The sequence below is a fragment of the Etheostoma cragini genome, chromosome 11, assembly GCF_013103735.1.
Source record: "Etheostoma cragini isolate CJK2018 chromosome 11, CSU_Ecrag_1.0, whole genome shotgun sequence".
In the NCBI taxonomy this organism is placed as follows: domain Eukaryota; kingdom Metazoa; phylum Chordata; class Actinopteri; order Perciformes; family Percidae; genus Etheostoma; species Etheostoma cragini.
The window spans coordinates 4,288,472-4,307,341 of record NC_048417.1 but is presented as its reverse complement, the minus strand read 5'-3'; the positions used below and the strand labels follow the sequence as shown (position 1 = coordinate 4,307,341).

Sequence of the window (18,870 nt, the reverse complement as noted above, 5' to 3'; positions counted from 1 at the left end):
CCTCTAATATCCATCCATCCCTCCCCCACCTCTGTCTCTCTCTCTCTCTCTCTTGGCAGTGACCTGCAGGTTGAGCTACTGTACAAACAGAACCACATTGAGTAACTTTAAACTTCTAGTAGTTCACTCTTTGATTTGTTCTTTTTTTATTGTCATGACTGTTGATGCCATCTTGTGTAATGTAGATTTGTTTTAGAGGGGAAAAAAATGCACCTCATTTATTTTCCAAATTTTTGTGTGTTATTGGACCGCTGACTATCAATGCTTTGTGGGCACCTTGGCAGTGTTCTGGAGGTTGACTGGCACCTCTCCAGCTATCGGTCTCCAATCCATACTTGGGGCTCTAAACCCGCAACCCTCCATGTTCCCAAACCAAGTCACTCGCAGACTGAGCAACGGCCTTCTCAACTGCCCTACCTCTCGCACATCATCACTATCAGTCTGGCTAGTCTACACAGCATTCCGGGATGGGAGAAAAACATGCTTTGGTTTATTGGCATTTCTTTAGACCAATCATAATCGTCTTGGGCGGTGCAAAGCGCCGGACGGAGCCCCGGAGCCTCTGCAAAATAGCCTCGGGAAGGAACTTGTTTTAGTGGAACACAGAGATCAGACGAGCAGTTAACCATAGTCCTCATAAATCCACCAGAGTTTAAAATGCCAACACAAAGAAAGAGGAAGGTAACGTACATCCGGCCGAAATGAGAAACATCCGGCAGAGAATACCCGGCATCAACAGAGCAATTCCGAAATAGACTCAGTCGGAACATAACCAAAACTTAAAGCGCCCGTATTATGCTCATTTTCAGGTTCATAATTTTGAGGTTGTACCAGAATACGGTTCCATTTTTATTTAATTTTTAAAACACCATATTTTTTGTTGTACTGCACATTGCTGCATATCCTGTTTTCCCCTGTGTGTTTAGTTTTCTGGTTTAACTGCAGAGTGAGACATCACACTTCTTTACTATCTTTGTTGGGAGCTGCACATGCTCAGTAGCTAGGGAAGATCCCATCAGCTAGATAACTTGGGGTGCCAGTAGCTCAGTCCGTAGGGAGTTGGGTTGGGAACCGCAGGCTCACTCCCCATATGGACCACAAAGTACAGAGTGTGGATTGGTGGCTGGAGAGATGCCGGTTCACCTCCTGGGCACTGCCAGGTGCTCTTGAGCAAGGCACCGTATCCCCGCCAACCGCTCAGGGTGCTGGTTCAGCTCACTCACTCTGACATCTCTCCATTAGCATGTATAGGTCCTGAGCATGTGTGTGTATTTCAAGCCTGTGTGTAATTACTAACAAAGTGTGCACGCGGAGTGTAAATTGTAAGGTCCCCATTGGGGATTAATAAACAAATAATAAAAAAATGAACTTTCTCAAACTTTGGTCAGCACAAGGCAGGATTAGCGGGAGACTTCTTCTAGACGAGGGCAACTTGGGACATGGAAGTAGTTCTTTTGGAGATAATGGTAGCAGCATTTTGCCATTAAGAACATACTGACCATATTAAGTGAATCAGGTACCTATGACTTGACCCATCACATTAAATACAGTCTCTCAGTCAGTGTGATAAAAATGCATTGTTTCCACTACCAGTTAAATCCATTCAGTCACGGCAGGCCCCCAACTCCACAAGAGTCCCTGGTCTTGTGTTTCCTTACCTATAAATAATACAATATACAAATTTTAGATTGAGGAAAGATAAAGTACTGCTATCAGTTTGGTACTCAGAATCAGCAGGGGGCAAAAAGTTTGATCAGTGCATCTCTACTTCCAGTTTTGAAAGGAGCAGTGCCAACAACAAAATGTGCGAGCTCATGAGCATTTATCAAAAGTATATTAGCGTTCCATCGGGCAGACCCGGCTGGAGCTTGGAAAAGTCACCGTGTGTTTTTCAACTTTATCATGCTGCTTTTGTCCTGCAACTGAAGCCAACTAGGGTTAGATGTGCACATTTTCCATTATTCTCTACTTAAGGTGTTGCGTTTAAGCCAAAGCAAGTTGTTAGGGCTCAGTGACTGTTAGTCAAAGATGCACCTGTGCAGCTGTGAGTGCATTTGTATGAGTCCCGCTTGATGGTGGCATGGTTTGAAATCGTATCTTTTCTGCTCTGAGGAACATTTCCAAGAGCAATATAAACATTGCCAGGTTCCACAGTCAGTTGACAGACATGTAAAACAATGTAGCTAATCGTCATCAACGTCAAATGTGTACCTGTTCTGGCAGAGACAACTGGCTTTTTAAATTAATCTCTCACTGACACACACACACACACACACACACTTTAATAAGAAACTATATCACACCATTCAGAAACACATAGCTTGTCACAGCTAGGAACCGTATGGGCTTTATATTTCAACATATTCTAAATCTCCCCACACACACTCCGTTCCGCCCTCCCCACCCCCACATCCTCTCCTTTCACCCCCTGCAGAAAGGCCATGATGAATCCTTGACATCTCTGCAAGTTAATTACGACTGCTAGAGATGTGGGATTATCAGCACCCAGGAGCGGGGGCTGGGGGATGAAGCATGTGCACTGCACATGTCTGCAAGCGTTTCTTCTGAATAATGCAAAACTACATTTGTGTTAAGTGTTGAAGTATTGGTACTCAGTCATATGGTACATAACAGCAGACAGATAAGGGTATGGCTGAAAAATAACCATTATTTTTGTTACCGATTAACCTGTCAATGAATCGATTGGTTGTTTGTAGGGCTGCACATTTAATCACAACTGTATTGGAAAAGAAATATGGACTAGTGAGTTATCCAAAACTGGAATCACTATAAGTAGACGACTAAATCGATTCATCTTTTCAGCTCTAGAGGAGTGTGAAGATAAAAAGGACAACACAGAGGCGAGAAGCTATTTGTTCCTCTCGTCCCCAGAGCAGATCTTTTAGAGACAGCCCTGAGAACCCACTTTGCCTTTCAAAGTCAGAGCATTTTGATGTCATGTTGACAAAAGCAGGAGCCATTAGGTTTAGTGAGTGTAGTTAGGAGAGCAGAGGACTTGGAAAACCCTCGGGTGAGATCGGGATCTGCCTTTTCAGTGCCTTGCTTGCTGCTGCATGGTCGAATGGTCTTTTCTATCATGCTGTCAAGCAAATAACTGGTTTTGGGGAGACACTGGCTCGCCCCCACTCGCAGACTCACACAAGCCATTGCCCTGAATAATCAACGCAGAAGGAGAGACAAACGGCCGATATAAGCATCTCTCACCGCCCACCCACCCAGCATGGGCACACACCACACGGGCTGCTCATCGCATCTGTTCACAAAACACCCTTGCCAAAGAAAAAGAAAAGGTCTGTATATTACATGTCATTTAGCTGACGCTTTTATCTAAGACAGCTTACAATTGCTATACACATCAGAGGTCGCACACCTCTGGTGCAACTAGGGGTTAAGTGTCTTGCTCAGGGACGCATTGGTTGATGTATTGCAGTGTAAATCAAACCTAGATCTCCTGCACCAAAGGCATGTGTCATATCCACTGCGCCATCACCACCCCACCATAGCCTGCCTCTCTTTCAGAAACAGACACATCTGGGGAGTTGGGTACAAAAGATTTGAGTCTGACCTGCAACTTTTCTGGTGTGACTGGTCAACTGAAAGAGACACACTGCACGGACACAGTGGCCACAGTGGTGCACAAAGGAACTAAAGACAGTCTCAGTCATGAAACTAGAACAGTGAACCAAATCAGCTGGCAAAATCTCTTAACCCCTTGCATTGCATGCACCTATTAGGAAACATGTTGGTAGTCATCACAACACTGCCATCACTGGACTAAACAGAAGACCAGAATACACTTTATGAGCACTTTTCATGCAGACAGGTGCCCATTATCTTCTAAGAAAGCATTGGGACCTTCTTACAGAGGATGCCACTTTGAGACTAGTGCTTTGATTTATTAGCCAGAGTGAAACTCTTTTAAAGTTGCATCTTAGAGAGAAACATCCTGTTGCTGAAGACTGGTTATATTTATAGGGTTAGTATGCATGTGGCATTCAATGCAGTGAGTTTTTTTTTTTAACCCTCGTTTATTTTTCGAGAAAACAAAAAAAGGGATGATCAGAAAGCTCTCGTTAGGTACTCACGGGTGCCATCGAAGCGGGTCGCGATCGTGTCCAGGAAGGTGTTTTGTGGGGCGAGCAGCCCTCTCATCACCGGCATCCTGCTCCGGGTCGACTGGGTCCTCCTGCCTCGGCGCCCCGGGGCAGCGCTTGACTCCTGGGTAGAGCCGAAACTCGGCAGGAAGCGGGAGGTGCCCGGTGCGCATCCCAGCCCCTGGAGAAGCGCACCGATCCGAGATACGCGCGGTGACTCCACCTTGGCACCGCAGGGGTTGTGACCATAATCAAGTAAGCAGAGAGCGAGCAATGGCCGAGGGATGCACCTGTGCACCGTCCAACGGGGGGGAACAAATATTAAAACGCCAGTGCGTGCGTGTGTGATTGCAAAAAAACAAGTGCGCTGGAGAGAGATGAGGACGGATGGAGAGACTGCAAGTTTTGATGCCAACAGCGCGTGGAGTGAATCTTATCGCTGCAAGCTCCTCCTCAACTCTTGCCTTCTCTCTCTCTCTCTCTCTCTCTCTCTCTCTCCTTCTCTCTCTCCCTCTGTCGTTGCCACAACTCAGAGCAGATGCAGAGACACATGACGCCTTGACAAGCTGTGGTGCTGTTACACGTGGAGACAAAGATGTGGTCTGATGTGCACCAAAAGAAAAGTAGACCCAATTCACGTGGCTAAATGGATCCTGGTCGAGCTGTTTAAGAGTCTATTGAAATCTCGGTTAAAACTTTACTGCGTGTTAACAGTTTATTCTCATTGCAGAGAGAGCCATACAACGAAATTGTGACTGCCAAAACGTAAGGGGCATTAAAGATACTAAACAAGAAAAGACAATAGATAGCTAAAAACAAGAATAATTTATAAAAGAAAAACACAAGGACAGGACAGGAAAAAAGGTTGCATCGTGTTGGATTTTTCTATTATTATTGCCGTATAATAAAAGCCAGTTAATGCTTTTAACTTGCTTTTATCTTTTATCTGTTCTGATGGCCCATGAAATGAAACAATCTGTTGGTTTTTGTGCTCCTGCACGTCCGCCCAACGGGAAGCAGGCTGAGCAGGTGATGTCCAGGGTGGAGGTGGTCCTGCTTACCGTGTGCATTCACTTATCGAGATGGTCTAAGAAGACCATTACATATAGGAAGCTGCGATGCTCCTCTCCTCAGGACCACATGGCCTCGTGCAGTTCTCATTGCACAGTGGCATTCTGCCCTCTTCTGGTTCCGCATCGCAATATAAACGCACCGTGACAAGAAAAAGGAGCCGTTATGGCTCACTCACTCACTCATTCACACACACTGAATAGTATCTTAAAGTACAAGTTTAGGTTGGTTATGCCATCACATTAAAACAAATACATTTTGAATCGGAAACCTGAGTGTTATTTGTAGATCGATGTATGTCAACACAGCGGGAGGAACTGGACCTAACCTGTTATGTTTTGACTGGCTTTTTAATAATAATAAAAATTGTAGGTTAACATTTTTCGGGGCCTTTTAACTAAATAAGATTTAAAAGTTATTTTCGGAATTGCAGCCATCCGTTTTGTGATACATTTCATAAGTGCGCCTTTCACAGGATAATATAAGTCGAGAAACTAGTGCTAGTAAAGGCCTACATTAATAGGTTTGATTCAGTCTAGATTATGATTTCACACAGCTCCACGGGAGTTAATCGTGAAATAGTCACGTAATTAAATGTATTAATATGATAGAGCACCTCATCTTGGTGAGCCGTTACCAAAATACCAAATGATAAACATTTTGTATAATGTTGACTCTTATCACAGCTGATATGGTTGACTGTATACTAACTGTAGGTCTAAATGTTTTGTAAATAGGCATAGGCCTACCATATGGAATAAAAACATGAAAAGCACAAGCTACACCAAAACTACAGGCTATTGAAGGCCTATAGGCTGACTTATGACATGTTATGAGCCTAAATATGAAAAGCACAAGCTAAACCAACCCGAGAGCAAACAAATCCAACAACAATGCATTAGACCTCTGCGCAGGTTAATCACAGGTGATCGCTGATTGGCTCCTGCGTGTCTCTATGAGAACAGCACAAACACCTCACGTACACATAGCAGCCATAGTAAACCTCACAAAGCCACATGCAAGCTAACAAGGCACCACTTACCCATACAACCGACAGCAGAGGGGGGGTTGACTCACCTTTTCGAAGTCCACTAAGTCTTCACATTGGCGACAACGAGGCTACATCACATCATTTCCCACGGGTCCACGGGTCCACGGGTCCACGGGTTCGCCATCCCGGGTCCCGGGCCGGGCTCCGCTCAGTTTTATTTTTAAACCATAGAGAAACCTCTAGACTCCACTCGCACTACATATTTGTTCATAAAACACACACAGTAGCAACATATTAAAACCTGTTGCCTCTAACTGTCCAGGTTGTTGTATATTAATTACGTTGGTAACGTTGTGTCCTTTCATTGGAATAAAGAAAAGGTGCAGTGGTCTCTGCATTCCAAAGTGGCGCCAACTTTCTTCTTCTGCATTTCCGGGATGGTCTTTTGAACTTCCTGTCTTTAATGAGTGTTTTTTTAAGATATTTTTTTTTGGGGGGGGGTTGCAGTGGTGTAGTCTAATGGATTGTATTATGCACCAATTTATGGTCTTTTATTTTGCCTATGCGATGAAAAAAAATCCATCATGATTCAAAATATATCAAAATGATAATGGCAAGTATGTTGTTACATACCATTGTGCATTTGTAAGTGGGTAGGCTATGGAAATCCTGGAGCTTTCTTAGTGGGTATACTACACTATATACCTGCGTATCACACAGAATACACCACTGGGGGGGTGGTGGTGGTGATTGTGATAGTGGAGATGAACAGGAAATGTAGGGAAAGAGAGAAGGGGGACGACATGGAGCAAATGGTCTGGGCAGCTGGGAATCAAACCAGTGACTGCTCAGGGCAGCTCTAACCACAGTTTGCCCTAGGTTGCTGTTGCAGGTGTTGTGCTAAATTCTCTTTCCCTATTGTTATACAGTGGTGGGATATAAGGAAGAATTTCTTATTTGAGTACTGTAGGAAGGTACTGTAGTATCTGAACACCACCAAATTCAAACCAGATAGTGAAATGCAGCCATGAAATGTAATCGTCTAAAGGTTGTTTATCCTAAGGTCTAAAGGTCACTTATCCTAGAGGAAGGGGCCTCAGAATTTAACCAGATGTGGAATATTTGGTGAAAGGTTGACCTCCGGTAGAAGACCCCAGGGGGCTATGATTGATTGCTCTATTGGATACCCTATCTGTGGGCTCCTAGCATGAACTTTCACCTCATTCCTTTGGACAGAGACCCCCTATATAGACCATGATGAAGGAGCTGGGATTCAGAGTGTTACATTGGCAGAGACACTCTCCTAGCTTCTGCAGAGCTTGTATTGATATTGTATTCTTTGATGTAATAAACCTTTTATAATCAAGAAACAGTGTCAAGCGGATTTCTATCAACACATCATCCAGCACTGCTCAGACACCACAGTACACTTTACATCCCCTTCATATCCAGTGAGAACCATGTATCTCCAGATGTGTTTACGTTGACTGTCTGTGATAAACTGAAGAATGAAGTGTTCCTTATGTGTTGAGAAAATCCTCCAAAATAAAGTCTTTTAAAGAGCCTCTTGGATCAGCTGGAAAATGCATCGTCACAAAGCTGGTTCTCTCAGGACAGCGACACTACAAAGATTTTCAACCCAGCGACCAATCCGTCCAAGCATTCAATGTTGTGAAAACGGATTAATTAAACATAAATTAGCAAACATAAAAAGCAGCCACTTCACCAAAAGTTAGCATAATGAGAATCGGTTACTGCAAGCAAGCACACACTCACACACACACGCACACACACACACACACACACACACACACACACACACACACACACACATACACATACACACACACACACACACACACATACACAGTAAGACTATGGACATTGTATCCTATCACTGTGATCAGATTAGGCTACTGAGCATAGACTGTTACAGTCTATGCTACTGAGCTAGGGCCTCGCAACGTACAGATGAGTTTTGTCAGAAATGAAAGTGATCAATTGTATTCGCAAAGAGCACTGTATGGAATCCAATCCATTTTTTGTGGTAATTTGGTTAAAAAGAAACTTATACTTCACATATAGACGTTTTTTGAAGAGTTCAAATATGACCCGAGCACAACAGGTGGGTTAATAAATGTTCTGCAAGTAAATAATAAGTAATTTAATATTATAAGTAAATTGGTATTGGGAACCATACATCAAAGTGAGAGTGTTTATGTCTTTTTGTGCTATGTTTCATGTGAGATGAAACCAAAGCCACCTGCAAAGCGGCCAGAGTCCAGATGAGCTGGAAGTGAGCAGAAGGTGGCTCCTGGTGTGGAGAAGTCTACATTTACCACAAAGCTGTCCAACCCTGGCAGCTCATCAACCTCGCGTATGCATTAATATAACATTAAGGAAAAAATAAAAAAACAGCCTACACCAGGGCTGTCCAACTCATTAAGCAGTGCGTCAGATTTGTTGAAATGAGACCTAATATTGTGTGTTTGTGTGTGTGTATATATATATATATATATATATATATATAGATATATATATATATAGATATATATACACACACACCTGTATCTGCTACAAAGCCATAATGTGAGGTACAAAGTAATGGAGCCTTTTATACATTGCATTGTCGTGTTTCTTTAGAAATAAACAACAGACAACTAGAGTCTTTAAACGCTTTAGATGTAAAGTTATTCGCTGTCAAAGTTACCCCAAAATGAATGGAAGTCAATGGGTTGCTAATGGCAGGTGATGGCTTATTAGCATCAAAACATTGCCATAGGACCTCCGCTTGGAGAGGAGAGGCTTACCCCTTTGGGTATGACACGTTATGGCGTAAACCATTTAAATCTGAGCATGCACAACTCAAATCTGCACTTGACTTACATCGGCCAATGACAGCAAATTCTTAAGTATGTTAAGCCCCTCAAAAAAGGCAATTCATAAGCCGTAATAATGATCTTTTCGGTTTAAATAGAGCCTTCATCACTGTTGGGAACCGGAGGGTCTCTGGTTCAAGTCCCTGTACGGACCATAGCACGGAGTGTGGACTGGTAGCTGGAGAAATGTCAGTTCACCTCCTGGGCATTGCCAAGGTGCTCTTGAGCAAGGCAACATAACCCCCTCAACCAGGGCACCTGTTCAGTAGTCCGAGCCCACTCACTCTGACATCTCTCCATTAGTGCATGTACAGTATAGGACCTGGATAGAACCTGTGTATTTCAGGGCTATGTGTAGCGTGTAATAACAACAGAGTGTAAATTGTAATTTCCCCAAAGGGGATCAATAAAAAGTATAAATAAATTATGAATTATAACTATTATCTCTGTTGGAGGAGGAAGAGCACAGCACATCTCTGACCAATTAGGGTGCCACGTTTGCAAACCTCGCCCAGACAAATCACGCCCCATTATCGTGTGGGCTTATCTGATTGGCGGATAGCTTTTTCTCTCTTCTCTGATTGGACAGTGAGTGAGCTGTCAGTGAGGTCTGGAGGTCGAGACGTTGAAGCTGCCGCTCCTCGGAGGAGGAGGCTCCTCCGTCAGCCTAAACCGCTTTGAGCTCTGTCGGCCTGTGTTACGGACGTCACTTCTTCTCCTCATCTCGTCGCTGACACTGTCGTGGACTTTTGCATAAAACAAGGTAACGTTTGTAATATATTAAGAAATTGTGCTTTGCAGAACAAAGTAGCGTAATGGCGACTTAACGCCAAGGGGAAGTGATGTGCTCGTATGTTTTGACCCGATAACGCTGGTTAACCACAGCCAGGCGGAAAACCCTAAAGCTATCGTTAAAATCATGTACTTTTCGTGTTCAGAGTAAATAGTGTTCGACCTTATGTCGTGTAACCCCCACACAACATTTGAAATTAAGTCGTATGACAACCCGAGTCAATGAGGCCCGAACACCTTTCTGTCCACCTGTTTTCTTTTATTTGGCATATTTATCAAAACTGTAAACTACGTTAGACGCCATGCTAAAGGGAGACTGTTGCTGATATATTAAACCAACGTTGTGACATAATAGTGTTGGTAGTAGTATGTGTGAACGAACTATTGGAAGCTTACCTCCACCTTAAGAACTATACCTTCTCACAGGCCAGCAGAAAAACTCCTAATGACGCCAAACGCGTCACTTGTTGGTTAGCCGCACAATTTATCGCAATTTTATCGAAATCGCAATATGGACTAGTGTAACATCCAAATGCATTACGGTCACCCACCAGCCGGAGCGTTTATTGGTCTGGTGTGGCACAGTGCATTTTTGTAGTTGTAAGTTTTCTTTACAGTGCACTTTTTCCTGTTTTCTCAGGCCATGTAGCACAAATTTAATAAAATGTTTGCGCCACTCTACTGCATAGACGCATTGAAATACTTCAACGGTTTGCATTCCTCATCTGGCCTCCTGACAGTTGCCTTCGGTCAATGGCTATCTCATTGGTCTCCTCCCCATCATGCCATGATTAGCCTGTCTACTTATGTAACAATAAACCCCCTCCCCCCCAAAAAAAGACAGATCTACAAGTTATGAAACTTTTCGGCAAAAACCCAACAGCCATGTCATTTAACTTTTATAGCAGGAGAAACATTTTAGGTCAGTTACAAAAAGCTGAAAACACAGTGGAACCTGAATTACCGGTAAATGTGTTGGTTAACCATGTGCTACAGGGTTTTGTGTTTGGCACACAGATTTAAGAGGATTATGGAATAAATGTAGTGGAGCAAATAAATGCTGAGTCACTGCTCTAGCTACTGCTGAATGTGCTGAATGAGTTTATTCATTAAGCAGACTGGTGTGTAGCATTTTCTCAAGTGTGGTATTGCAGTCCCACATTTGAATGCCTAATTGAGAGAAGGACTACAACAACAGACATTTTTATGAAATGATTGAGTAATCTGTTAATTAGTTTTTGTTTAATTCATTAATAGGGGTGTCAAAAAAAAATAGATTCCCATTCGTATCGCGATTCAAAGTCTACCGATTCAAAATCGTTTCAACGTGAGATCAAACTTCCAATTCACGGTGCCAGTATGTATCATCAAACAGTTTGTTTTATTAAGAGTTAAAAAAACACATCTTAATAATAGCACATTTATTTAGTTTTAGCTAAATAAGCCACCATCCCTGGCCCTATCGCTACAATGTTCTTTTCTTTATTACTGTACCATTCTCTTATAAACGTCTGTTTCTGTCCCCCGTGTCCACTAACAGGCTCAAAGATGTCCCAGAAGATCAAGGCAGGCTCTGTGGTGGAGATGCAGGGAGACGAGATGACTCGAGTCATCTGGGAGCTCATTAAGGAGAAACTTATCTTTCCTTACCTGGAGCTCGACCTGCACAGGTAAAATGTGGTGATGTTGGATTAGCAATTTCTCAAGAAGGACTAGATCGGGCCACTCGAAAAACAAACTACAACCCATTGACACGAAGACATCTTCAGGATACATCTAAATTTACACTTTCAATTCACTGACATAAAGAGGGTAAATGTAAATTTTCAGATCCAAGGCTTGTTCAGGTTTCCGGGTGTGTCCGAGGAATGCATTAACTTGTTTGAATAGGTGAAAAGGCACATTTATCAGTTGGCCTAAAGGCTAGTGGATGTTCAGATTTCACTAACCACTCAATAGATTACCATTGTTTTTTTTTGACTGGTGAATGAAACACATCTACATATTTAAACCAGCATTTGCCTGGTCGACGGTGCTAATTTTGAGCCCAGGTTACAGGTTAAACAGACACACATTACAATCAAACGCATCAAACAGGGACAACATTGTTGTTGAAACTGAAGCAGTTTGTTTAAAAGCGTCTTATGTCCAGATGGTCCTGACTTGTTGAGCGTCCTATTGTTTTGTGGCTTGGCATCGGCCTTCGGGGTAAAGTACTAAGAAAGTGGGTAAAAGGTCACGGCTGCTTGGGTTAACAAGGAGGCCCATGCGCTAGGCTAATGCTTGAAGGGAATGTGATAAGCACATTCATCACAGTCTAGTTTTTAGACAAAGTACACTTCCTCCTCTCAACAGTTTGTGGTTCCTCCAGCATGAGTGGAACAAGTGGAGCAACCTTTCCAGTTATCTTGGCAGAGGGCCACTTGTTGTTGCACAATTGATTCCTTGTTTCCTTTGTCTCTGTGTTGCTGCCTGGTTTTGCAGATCTTATCATTTAGGCGAGTCGCATGCATGGTAAGAAGTACAGAGTGAGCACAGTACTTTGAAAGAAGTGAGGTAAGAGGTTAATGGGTATTTTTGAATAGAAATACACTTAGCCAAGATGTGGTGGGAATAAAGCCCTAGCAGCAAGTTATTCCTCAAGCAGGAAGTGAGCTCACACTCTTTCACTACTCGTCAGTGTTGTTGTTGTTGTCCTTTTGATACAGTGATTGTGTTCCACATCACAGTCATCTCGTTGTAACATTCAGACTGTCAGCTATCAAAAAGTGTCAACTAATATAAGCTGCTTCTATCATTTGTCATATTCTTAAGCTTGTTAATTCACCCTCTGATCAGATTTCCAAATCTAAATCAGGAATCTTTGTTTAACCTTTATTTGTAATTTAGGGATTATATTGACTAACGATTTTGTATTTGAATTGCAATTCAATCTCTACAAATTCAAAATTGATTCATAGAATTCCAAAAATCCATTTATATTTTAATTTTTTCTTCATTGTATGTCTACTGCAATCACATGATAGAGAGATAATTGATTGATCCCCAAGGTGAAATTCAAGGTCCCAGTAGCTTACAAACAACACACATAATCATAACAAATAAACAAATCCACATGAATAACATGGATATACTGGATATATATACTGTGTGTGTGTGTATATATGTCACACACACACATATATATAAAAATGGGAAAAGTAACTACATTTACATACTCGTTTTTAAAAAAAAGTTTTTATTCGAGAATCATTTTTGAATGAAATCGATATTGAATCGAATTGTGGGCCTAAAAATTGGAATGGAATTGTGACATTTTCTGAATGGTACAACCTAGTATTGACTCACACAGGTAGCTGTACATTCAACAAAGTTCCCGGACATTAAAGATGTTTCCTCTCCACGACTTTTTAACATAACATTTATTCTCTTTGTCTCCTCCTGCAAAGCTATGATCTCGGCATGGAGAACCGAGATGCAACAGACGACCGGGTGACGGTTGAGGCGGCAGAGGCAGTCCGACGTTACAACGTGGGCATCAAGTGCGCCACCATCACGCCAGATGAGAATCGCGTGGAGGAGTTCAAGCTTAAGCAGATGTGGCGTTCGCCCAACGGCACCATCCGTAACATCTTGGGTGGCACGGTGTTCAGGGAGGCCATCATCTGCAAGAACATCCCCCGCCTGGTGCCTGGCTGGATCAAGCCCATCATCATTGGCAGACACGCCCACGGAGATCAGGTACGGAGTATTTACACTCACTTGCTTCAACTTGTTTCTGCGTACTCTGACAACTATGGTAAATGTACAGTGTGTTGGCGTGAGATCAAACTTCCAAGCATGGCTTAGAGTTGAAATACTCTTCAAAGTGTCAGACTGCAGGACTACAGCTAAAAAGAAGCAACTTTAACTGTGTAGCAATCATTTAATTGTCTTTATCTGTGTGCAGAAAAACTTACTCCATCTCCCTTTTCATTTGACAAAATCACTACTGTTAATGAAGCATAATTTCCAGCAAAACCTCTGTGACAAGCTGACTATTGTCAACTCGCGTATGAGCTCAGTGAGTTACAGTTGCATCAGACACTGTAGGGTTGTCAGAACTGACTTGGGCAACAATTATATTTCCTCAGCTGTCCTTTGGACCCTAATGTACTACCACTGCAGCCTGGACAAGTTGCAGCAAGGTCACAGAGCTAACTCATGGCGCTGTGTCAAAGTTAACAGTTCTTCCCTCAGTGTAGAAGTGCAGGTGAAGTGTCAAATGGCTGCTAGTTGCGTAATATCCCACGGATGTCAGAGGTATACATATTAGAAACTCTGCTGCCTAGTCCTGCCAAGGTTTTTTATGACAGTCTTGGTCATTGCAATTTGAACTCTGATCTCACACAATTTCATAGGACAGTGTTCACACCTTTCAAAATGAGTCTCTTACAGCCATGTAGTTAATTGAGGTCAAACAGCAAGGTTGCAGTAGTATTAACCTTTTTTTTCCCCCTTTCTCATTGTACTGCCCACAGTACAAAGCTACAGACTTTGTGGTGCCTGGGCCTGGGAAAGTGGAGATGACGTACACACCTACAAATGGAGAGCCAGTTAAATATGTCATCCATGAGTTTGAGGGTAAGAACACAACCAGCCCGACACACGATCATGCTACCAGCACCTCGCTACATGTAAAATATCCGATAATTAAAGGGGGTGGGGAAAGTCGGTCAGGCAAAATACTCAACAATTGTGACAATGTACTTTTAGTATCATAGATACACGCGTTTCAGGTGTGCAGATCAGATACACAGATCAGTTTTACGTGAAACTTATCATAGAGCAAAGATTTCAAGAATCAATGTGGATGTATAATAGAGTGTAAGTCAATATAACGGAGCAGCAGAGAAATCCTGAAACCACCACATTTTCCATTGTAAATGGGGAAAATATAAGATATGGCTTATCAGTATGTTTCAGTTCACCTGTTGGGTACAGTAAAACTCATAACCAAACACAGGGCTAACTCTCCTAGATTAGAAAGGTGGAGTAATGATGACTAGCGACGGAGATGTCCTTCTAAAGCGTTTCTCAGGCTTTGTCTATGTTTATTTAGTCATTCTAAAATAATGATCACACAAATACAAGGTTGGCACAGCGTGTTTGTGAATGTACCATACTTTATGTATATATTTGTGTCTGTCCAGGCACAGGCGGTGTTGCCATGGGGATGTACAATACAGATAAGTCCATCAGGGACTTTGCCCACAGCTCCTTCCAGATGGCTTTGACCAAAGGTTGCGCTCTTTACCTCAGCACCAAGAACACCATCCTGAAGAAGTACGACGGTCGCTTCAAAGACATCTTCCAGGAGATCTACGAGAAGTAATGACTTTAATTATCTCTCACATTCACACTCCATCTCTCGCTCTTTTTCCGATGCCGGTGGTAAATCGATACTTTTAAAACAGTGCCGTTGCCTGAACTGCAACTTTAATGGAAAAAAAAGGAAGATCACAAAACAACATTAAAAAGAACAGTGTGTTTTATTGCTAAGGCCACATGGCCTCAATTAAATGATTTATTAATAATGTAATAACAGTATCTTCTAACTAATTCCACCAGTAAATTGCTGTTAAACAAGAAAAACAACCACTTGATGGGAAAAGGGTATTTTACAATAACTTTGAATGCGCCACGAGGCTTACCAGTTTCAAGTGAACGCACCGTTTGTGTTTTTTTCCAACAACGGCAGCTTCAGACTGTTGGATGTCCCGCTTATGGAATCCTCTGCTGTGAAATACAGTCACACTTTACACCGTTTAGCTTGAACCCAAGTGGAGTGTTAACTACTGTCACATGCAGCGAGGCTTCCGTTGCCTGCAAAGTCCGTTTCGGAGCACCAGAGAGCGCCGTGGGCAATTAAGTGGCACCAAAATGAGGCACTGAAATCTGCGTCGCTATTTGGTCCGGTAGATACAGGTCGTTTTGGCACCTGGTCTCGGTACCCAACCCCATCACAAGTACACTCTTTTATACCAGATGAAGATAACAAACTTAGAGGCGTGTCCACCTTCTTGTTTGTCCAGGGAATACCGTGCTCAGTTTGAGGCCAAAGGCATATGGTATGAGCACCGCCTGATAGATGACATGGTGGCCCAGGCCATGAAATCTGAGGGAGGCTTCATTTGGGCCTGCAAGAACTACGATGGAGACGTACAATCTGACTCTGTGGCACAAGGTTGGTAGAAATGACACATTTTTCCATCAGAAGTGAAGAACTATGTTGAAACTTTCCAAATCTGACCCATGCACAACTTCATGTAATAATAATAATAATACCAATAAGAAAAAATTTAAAAATGAAGAATGCTGATTTTTACCATTTCAGGTTCAAAGATGTTTTTTGGTAATGCAGTTTTGTGTTACTATTTCAGGCTATGGCTCCCTGGGTATGATGACCAGTGTGCTTATCTGTCCTGATGGACGCACCGTCGAGTCTGAGGCCGCCCACGGCACAGTAACTCGCCACTACAGACAACACCAGCAGGGAAAAGAGACCTCCACCAATCCCATAGGTAAAGCATTTAGCTACAACCCAAACATAACCCCCAAAAAACAAAGTCATCAATGTTATGTATATACTGTATATGGATTCATTAACTAAATCCTGTCTTTACGCCCTTTGTGTGTGTGCTGCAGCCTCCATCTTTGCATGGTCGCAGGGCCTGCTCCACCGGGCAAAGCTGGACAACAACGCAGCGCTGCGAGTGTTCTCTGAGTCGTTGGAGGCAGTTTGCATCGAGACAATCGAGGCCGGTTTCATGACCAAGGATTTGGCCATCTGTGTCAAAGGCCTGGCAAAGTTAGTGTTCTTCATTATCTTACACTTAATTTATGTTTCTGCGCTGCGTGCTGTAGGTGTCTACAGCATAGGAATCTACCTCTTGGGGATACCTCCTGTGGCTGCGGATGGCTGGACAGCAACATAAATACTACTGAATATGCAAATGAAACCATTGAGTTCCTCCCAAAGTAAACTCAATCCTTTCTCCTTGTTTTTCCTCTGTTTGCAGTGTGACACGTGCTGACTACTTGAACACCTTTGAGTTCCTGGACAAGCTGGCAGAGAACCTGAAGGTTAAGCTAGCTAACCAGCCCAAACTGTGATCTCACCTCCCAGCCTTGGCCGTAAAACACAGTCACACACACATTTAAACACACGCACACAGAGACAACTATACAGCTACTACAATTAACACTGGAGCAGGACGAATTCCGCCAAGGACGCCGAGAGATCTACACACTGAAACTAAGTGTTCGGATCAAGCAGGGTGTCTTGTCCAGATAGAGGGGAGTGGAGGCTTGTGATCAGTGTTGGCCGTCGTCATCTCTGTTAATCCATCAGTAGAAGACAGCCATACTTTAAAAAATAAAAAAAACACTGTCTCCGGGACTGCCACTGAGCTCAGTGACCTTGTTTACCATAATTGCACTCTGTTCTCTAAAGTGAGTGTGTGTTGTTAGTATTCATTAGTGAGCTGTGCAACAGACAGGGGGGACAGAATCGGTCTGGAGAGGAGCCTCTGGATCCTCAACTGCCTTATTTGTTTAGTGCCAAAGTCATCGGTTGATTCTTGCTTCCCCGTGTCTTTAAGTGTTTAAAAGAAATACCTTGGGCAACAGCAATAGCACATTCATGTTTTTATTAATGAAACCTCTCAGCTTTGTTGTAGCTTGTCTGTGTGTACACATGACGTTTTACTGTCACAGCACAAATCATGTAAAATCTAAATGACCGTCATTTCTAATATTTAAATCTCTTCTCACACAACTTCTAAACTAATAAAAATGTATTGCATTTAGATTTTTTTCTTCTTGTTTACTTTACCAGTCAGTTGTTGAAGAGGTTTTTTGTGTCCGTCCTGTGTGTGTGCTGCCATAAAATCTTCATTACATTGTCCACGTTCGTTTGTAATCGATATCCTGCCTTTTAAGTCCGAATTATGATAACTCATTATAAATAATTTTTTAGAAGAAATGTTTGTGAGTCTGTTCAATAAATCTATTTTTTCTGTCTTCTATATCATGTTGTGAAAAATGTCTCAGCTCAAGGTGACATCTCCAAATATCTTGTTTTTGATCTGACCAACTTTTCAAAACCCGCCAAATCTTCTCTTTACGGTAATATTATAAAAACACAAAATAGTTGATTACTTGCGGTTATGTAAAATATGCAGTTGTATTACCATGATGTCCTTCTCTGTCATCCCTTCAGTTTTAGAAACGAGTAATCACAGCATCCAAATGCCAAACAGGAAGCAGCAATCAATTAGTTCAACAGATATTAAGATTAATACGAGACAATCTTTTTCTTGGATTACCTATTCATGCAACATTTGTGGGCACAAGCTTATCGTAGCTTGGTTATAATCCCTTTGTGGATAGAAAGAACAAAACTAATTACAAAAGGTAAATGATGTGAGAACTAAGTGACACCAAATGGAATCCCGTTCAAAAAGTTGAAACGTGCAAGTAAATTGCAACGTATCGTTGCAATTGCTCCGCTCATTTCCATAACACAAGAGTAGAAGGAAAAGAAGGGCCACCAGAGGAGAAGAGGATTGGTTCAAGCTCGGTTCAAAGATTAATTAACATGGAGAACAGTCCAACAACTCTCAGTACAAAAAGCTGAAGTTCAGAGAAAATATATTATTATTTTCAGCTAAATGCACAAAGTAGCAAAAGCTGACTGACTGGTTCCTACAGAAGACCATGTAGTCAAGGTGAGAAAAAACAAGTGTTAACACAGTCTCCAAAACTGAAATTAAGGTCAGTTGAGAAATGTTATGTGGTCCTTTTTTTTTAGTTCACTCTTTCGTGCTACATCTGAATCAGTGGTGTAGTCTAATGTATTGTAGTAGGTATAATGTACTTTATATATTGGCCAGAATCTGCCTTTGGGGGACAGCACATCATAGTGGGCAGCCTGGGTGTCCTCCCCAGGGACATTTTGGGCGTCAATGACTTCATTTCC

The 18,870-nt window shown here is 42.4% G+C and overlaps 2 protein-coding genes and 1 long non-coding RNA gene across 3 annotated transcripts in view; 2 read left to right on the top strand and 1 right to left on the bottom strand.

Moving 5' to 3' along the window:
• kcnh3 (potassium voltage-gated channel, subfamily H (eag-related), member 3) overlaps positions 1–4,570 on the bottom strand; it is a 136,130-nt gene extending 131,560 nt beyond the window's left edge. Inside the window, exon 1 of the mRNA XM_034885859.1 lies at positions 4,107–4,570. Coding sequence (XP_034741750.1) covers positions 4,107–4,182 — 76 coding nt within the window. The 5' untranslated portion in view covers positions 4,183–4,570. The remainder of the gene's footprint in view (positions 1–4,106) is intronic.
• The window catches only part of LOC117953151, a 12,408-nt gene extending 5,833 nt beyond the window's left edge, over positions 1–6,575 (top strand). Inside the window, exon 3 of the long non-coding RNA XR_004658573.1 lies at positions 6,564–6,575. This is a non-coding gene — a long non-coding RNA (uncharacterized LOC117953151). The remainder of the gene's footprint in view (positions 1–6,563) is intronic.
• Positions 6,576–9,602: 3,027 nt separating this feature from the next.
• idh1 (isocitrate dehydrogenase (NADP(+)) 1) lies at positions 9,603–17,496 on the top strand. The gene is made up of 9 exons (XM_034885892.1): positions 9,603–9,819; positions 11,389–11,518; positions 13,298–13,589; positions 14,369–14,471; positions 15,041–15,218; positions 15,923–16,074; positions 16,271–16,411; positions 16,536–16,698; positions 16,910–17,496. Exons 2-9 carry the CDS (start codon positions 11,397–11,399, stop codon positions 17,001–17,003), a joined length of 1,245 nt encoding a protein of 414 aa, XP_034741783.1. The 5' UTR covers positions 9,603–9,819; positions 11,389–11,396; the 3' UTR covers positions 17,004–17,496.
• Positions 17,497–18,870: the final 1,374 nt, after the last annotated feature.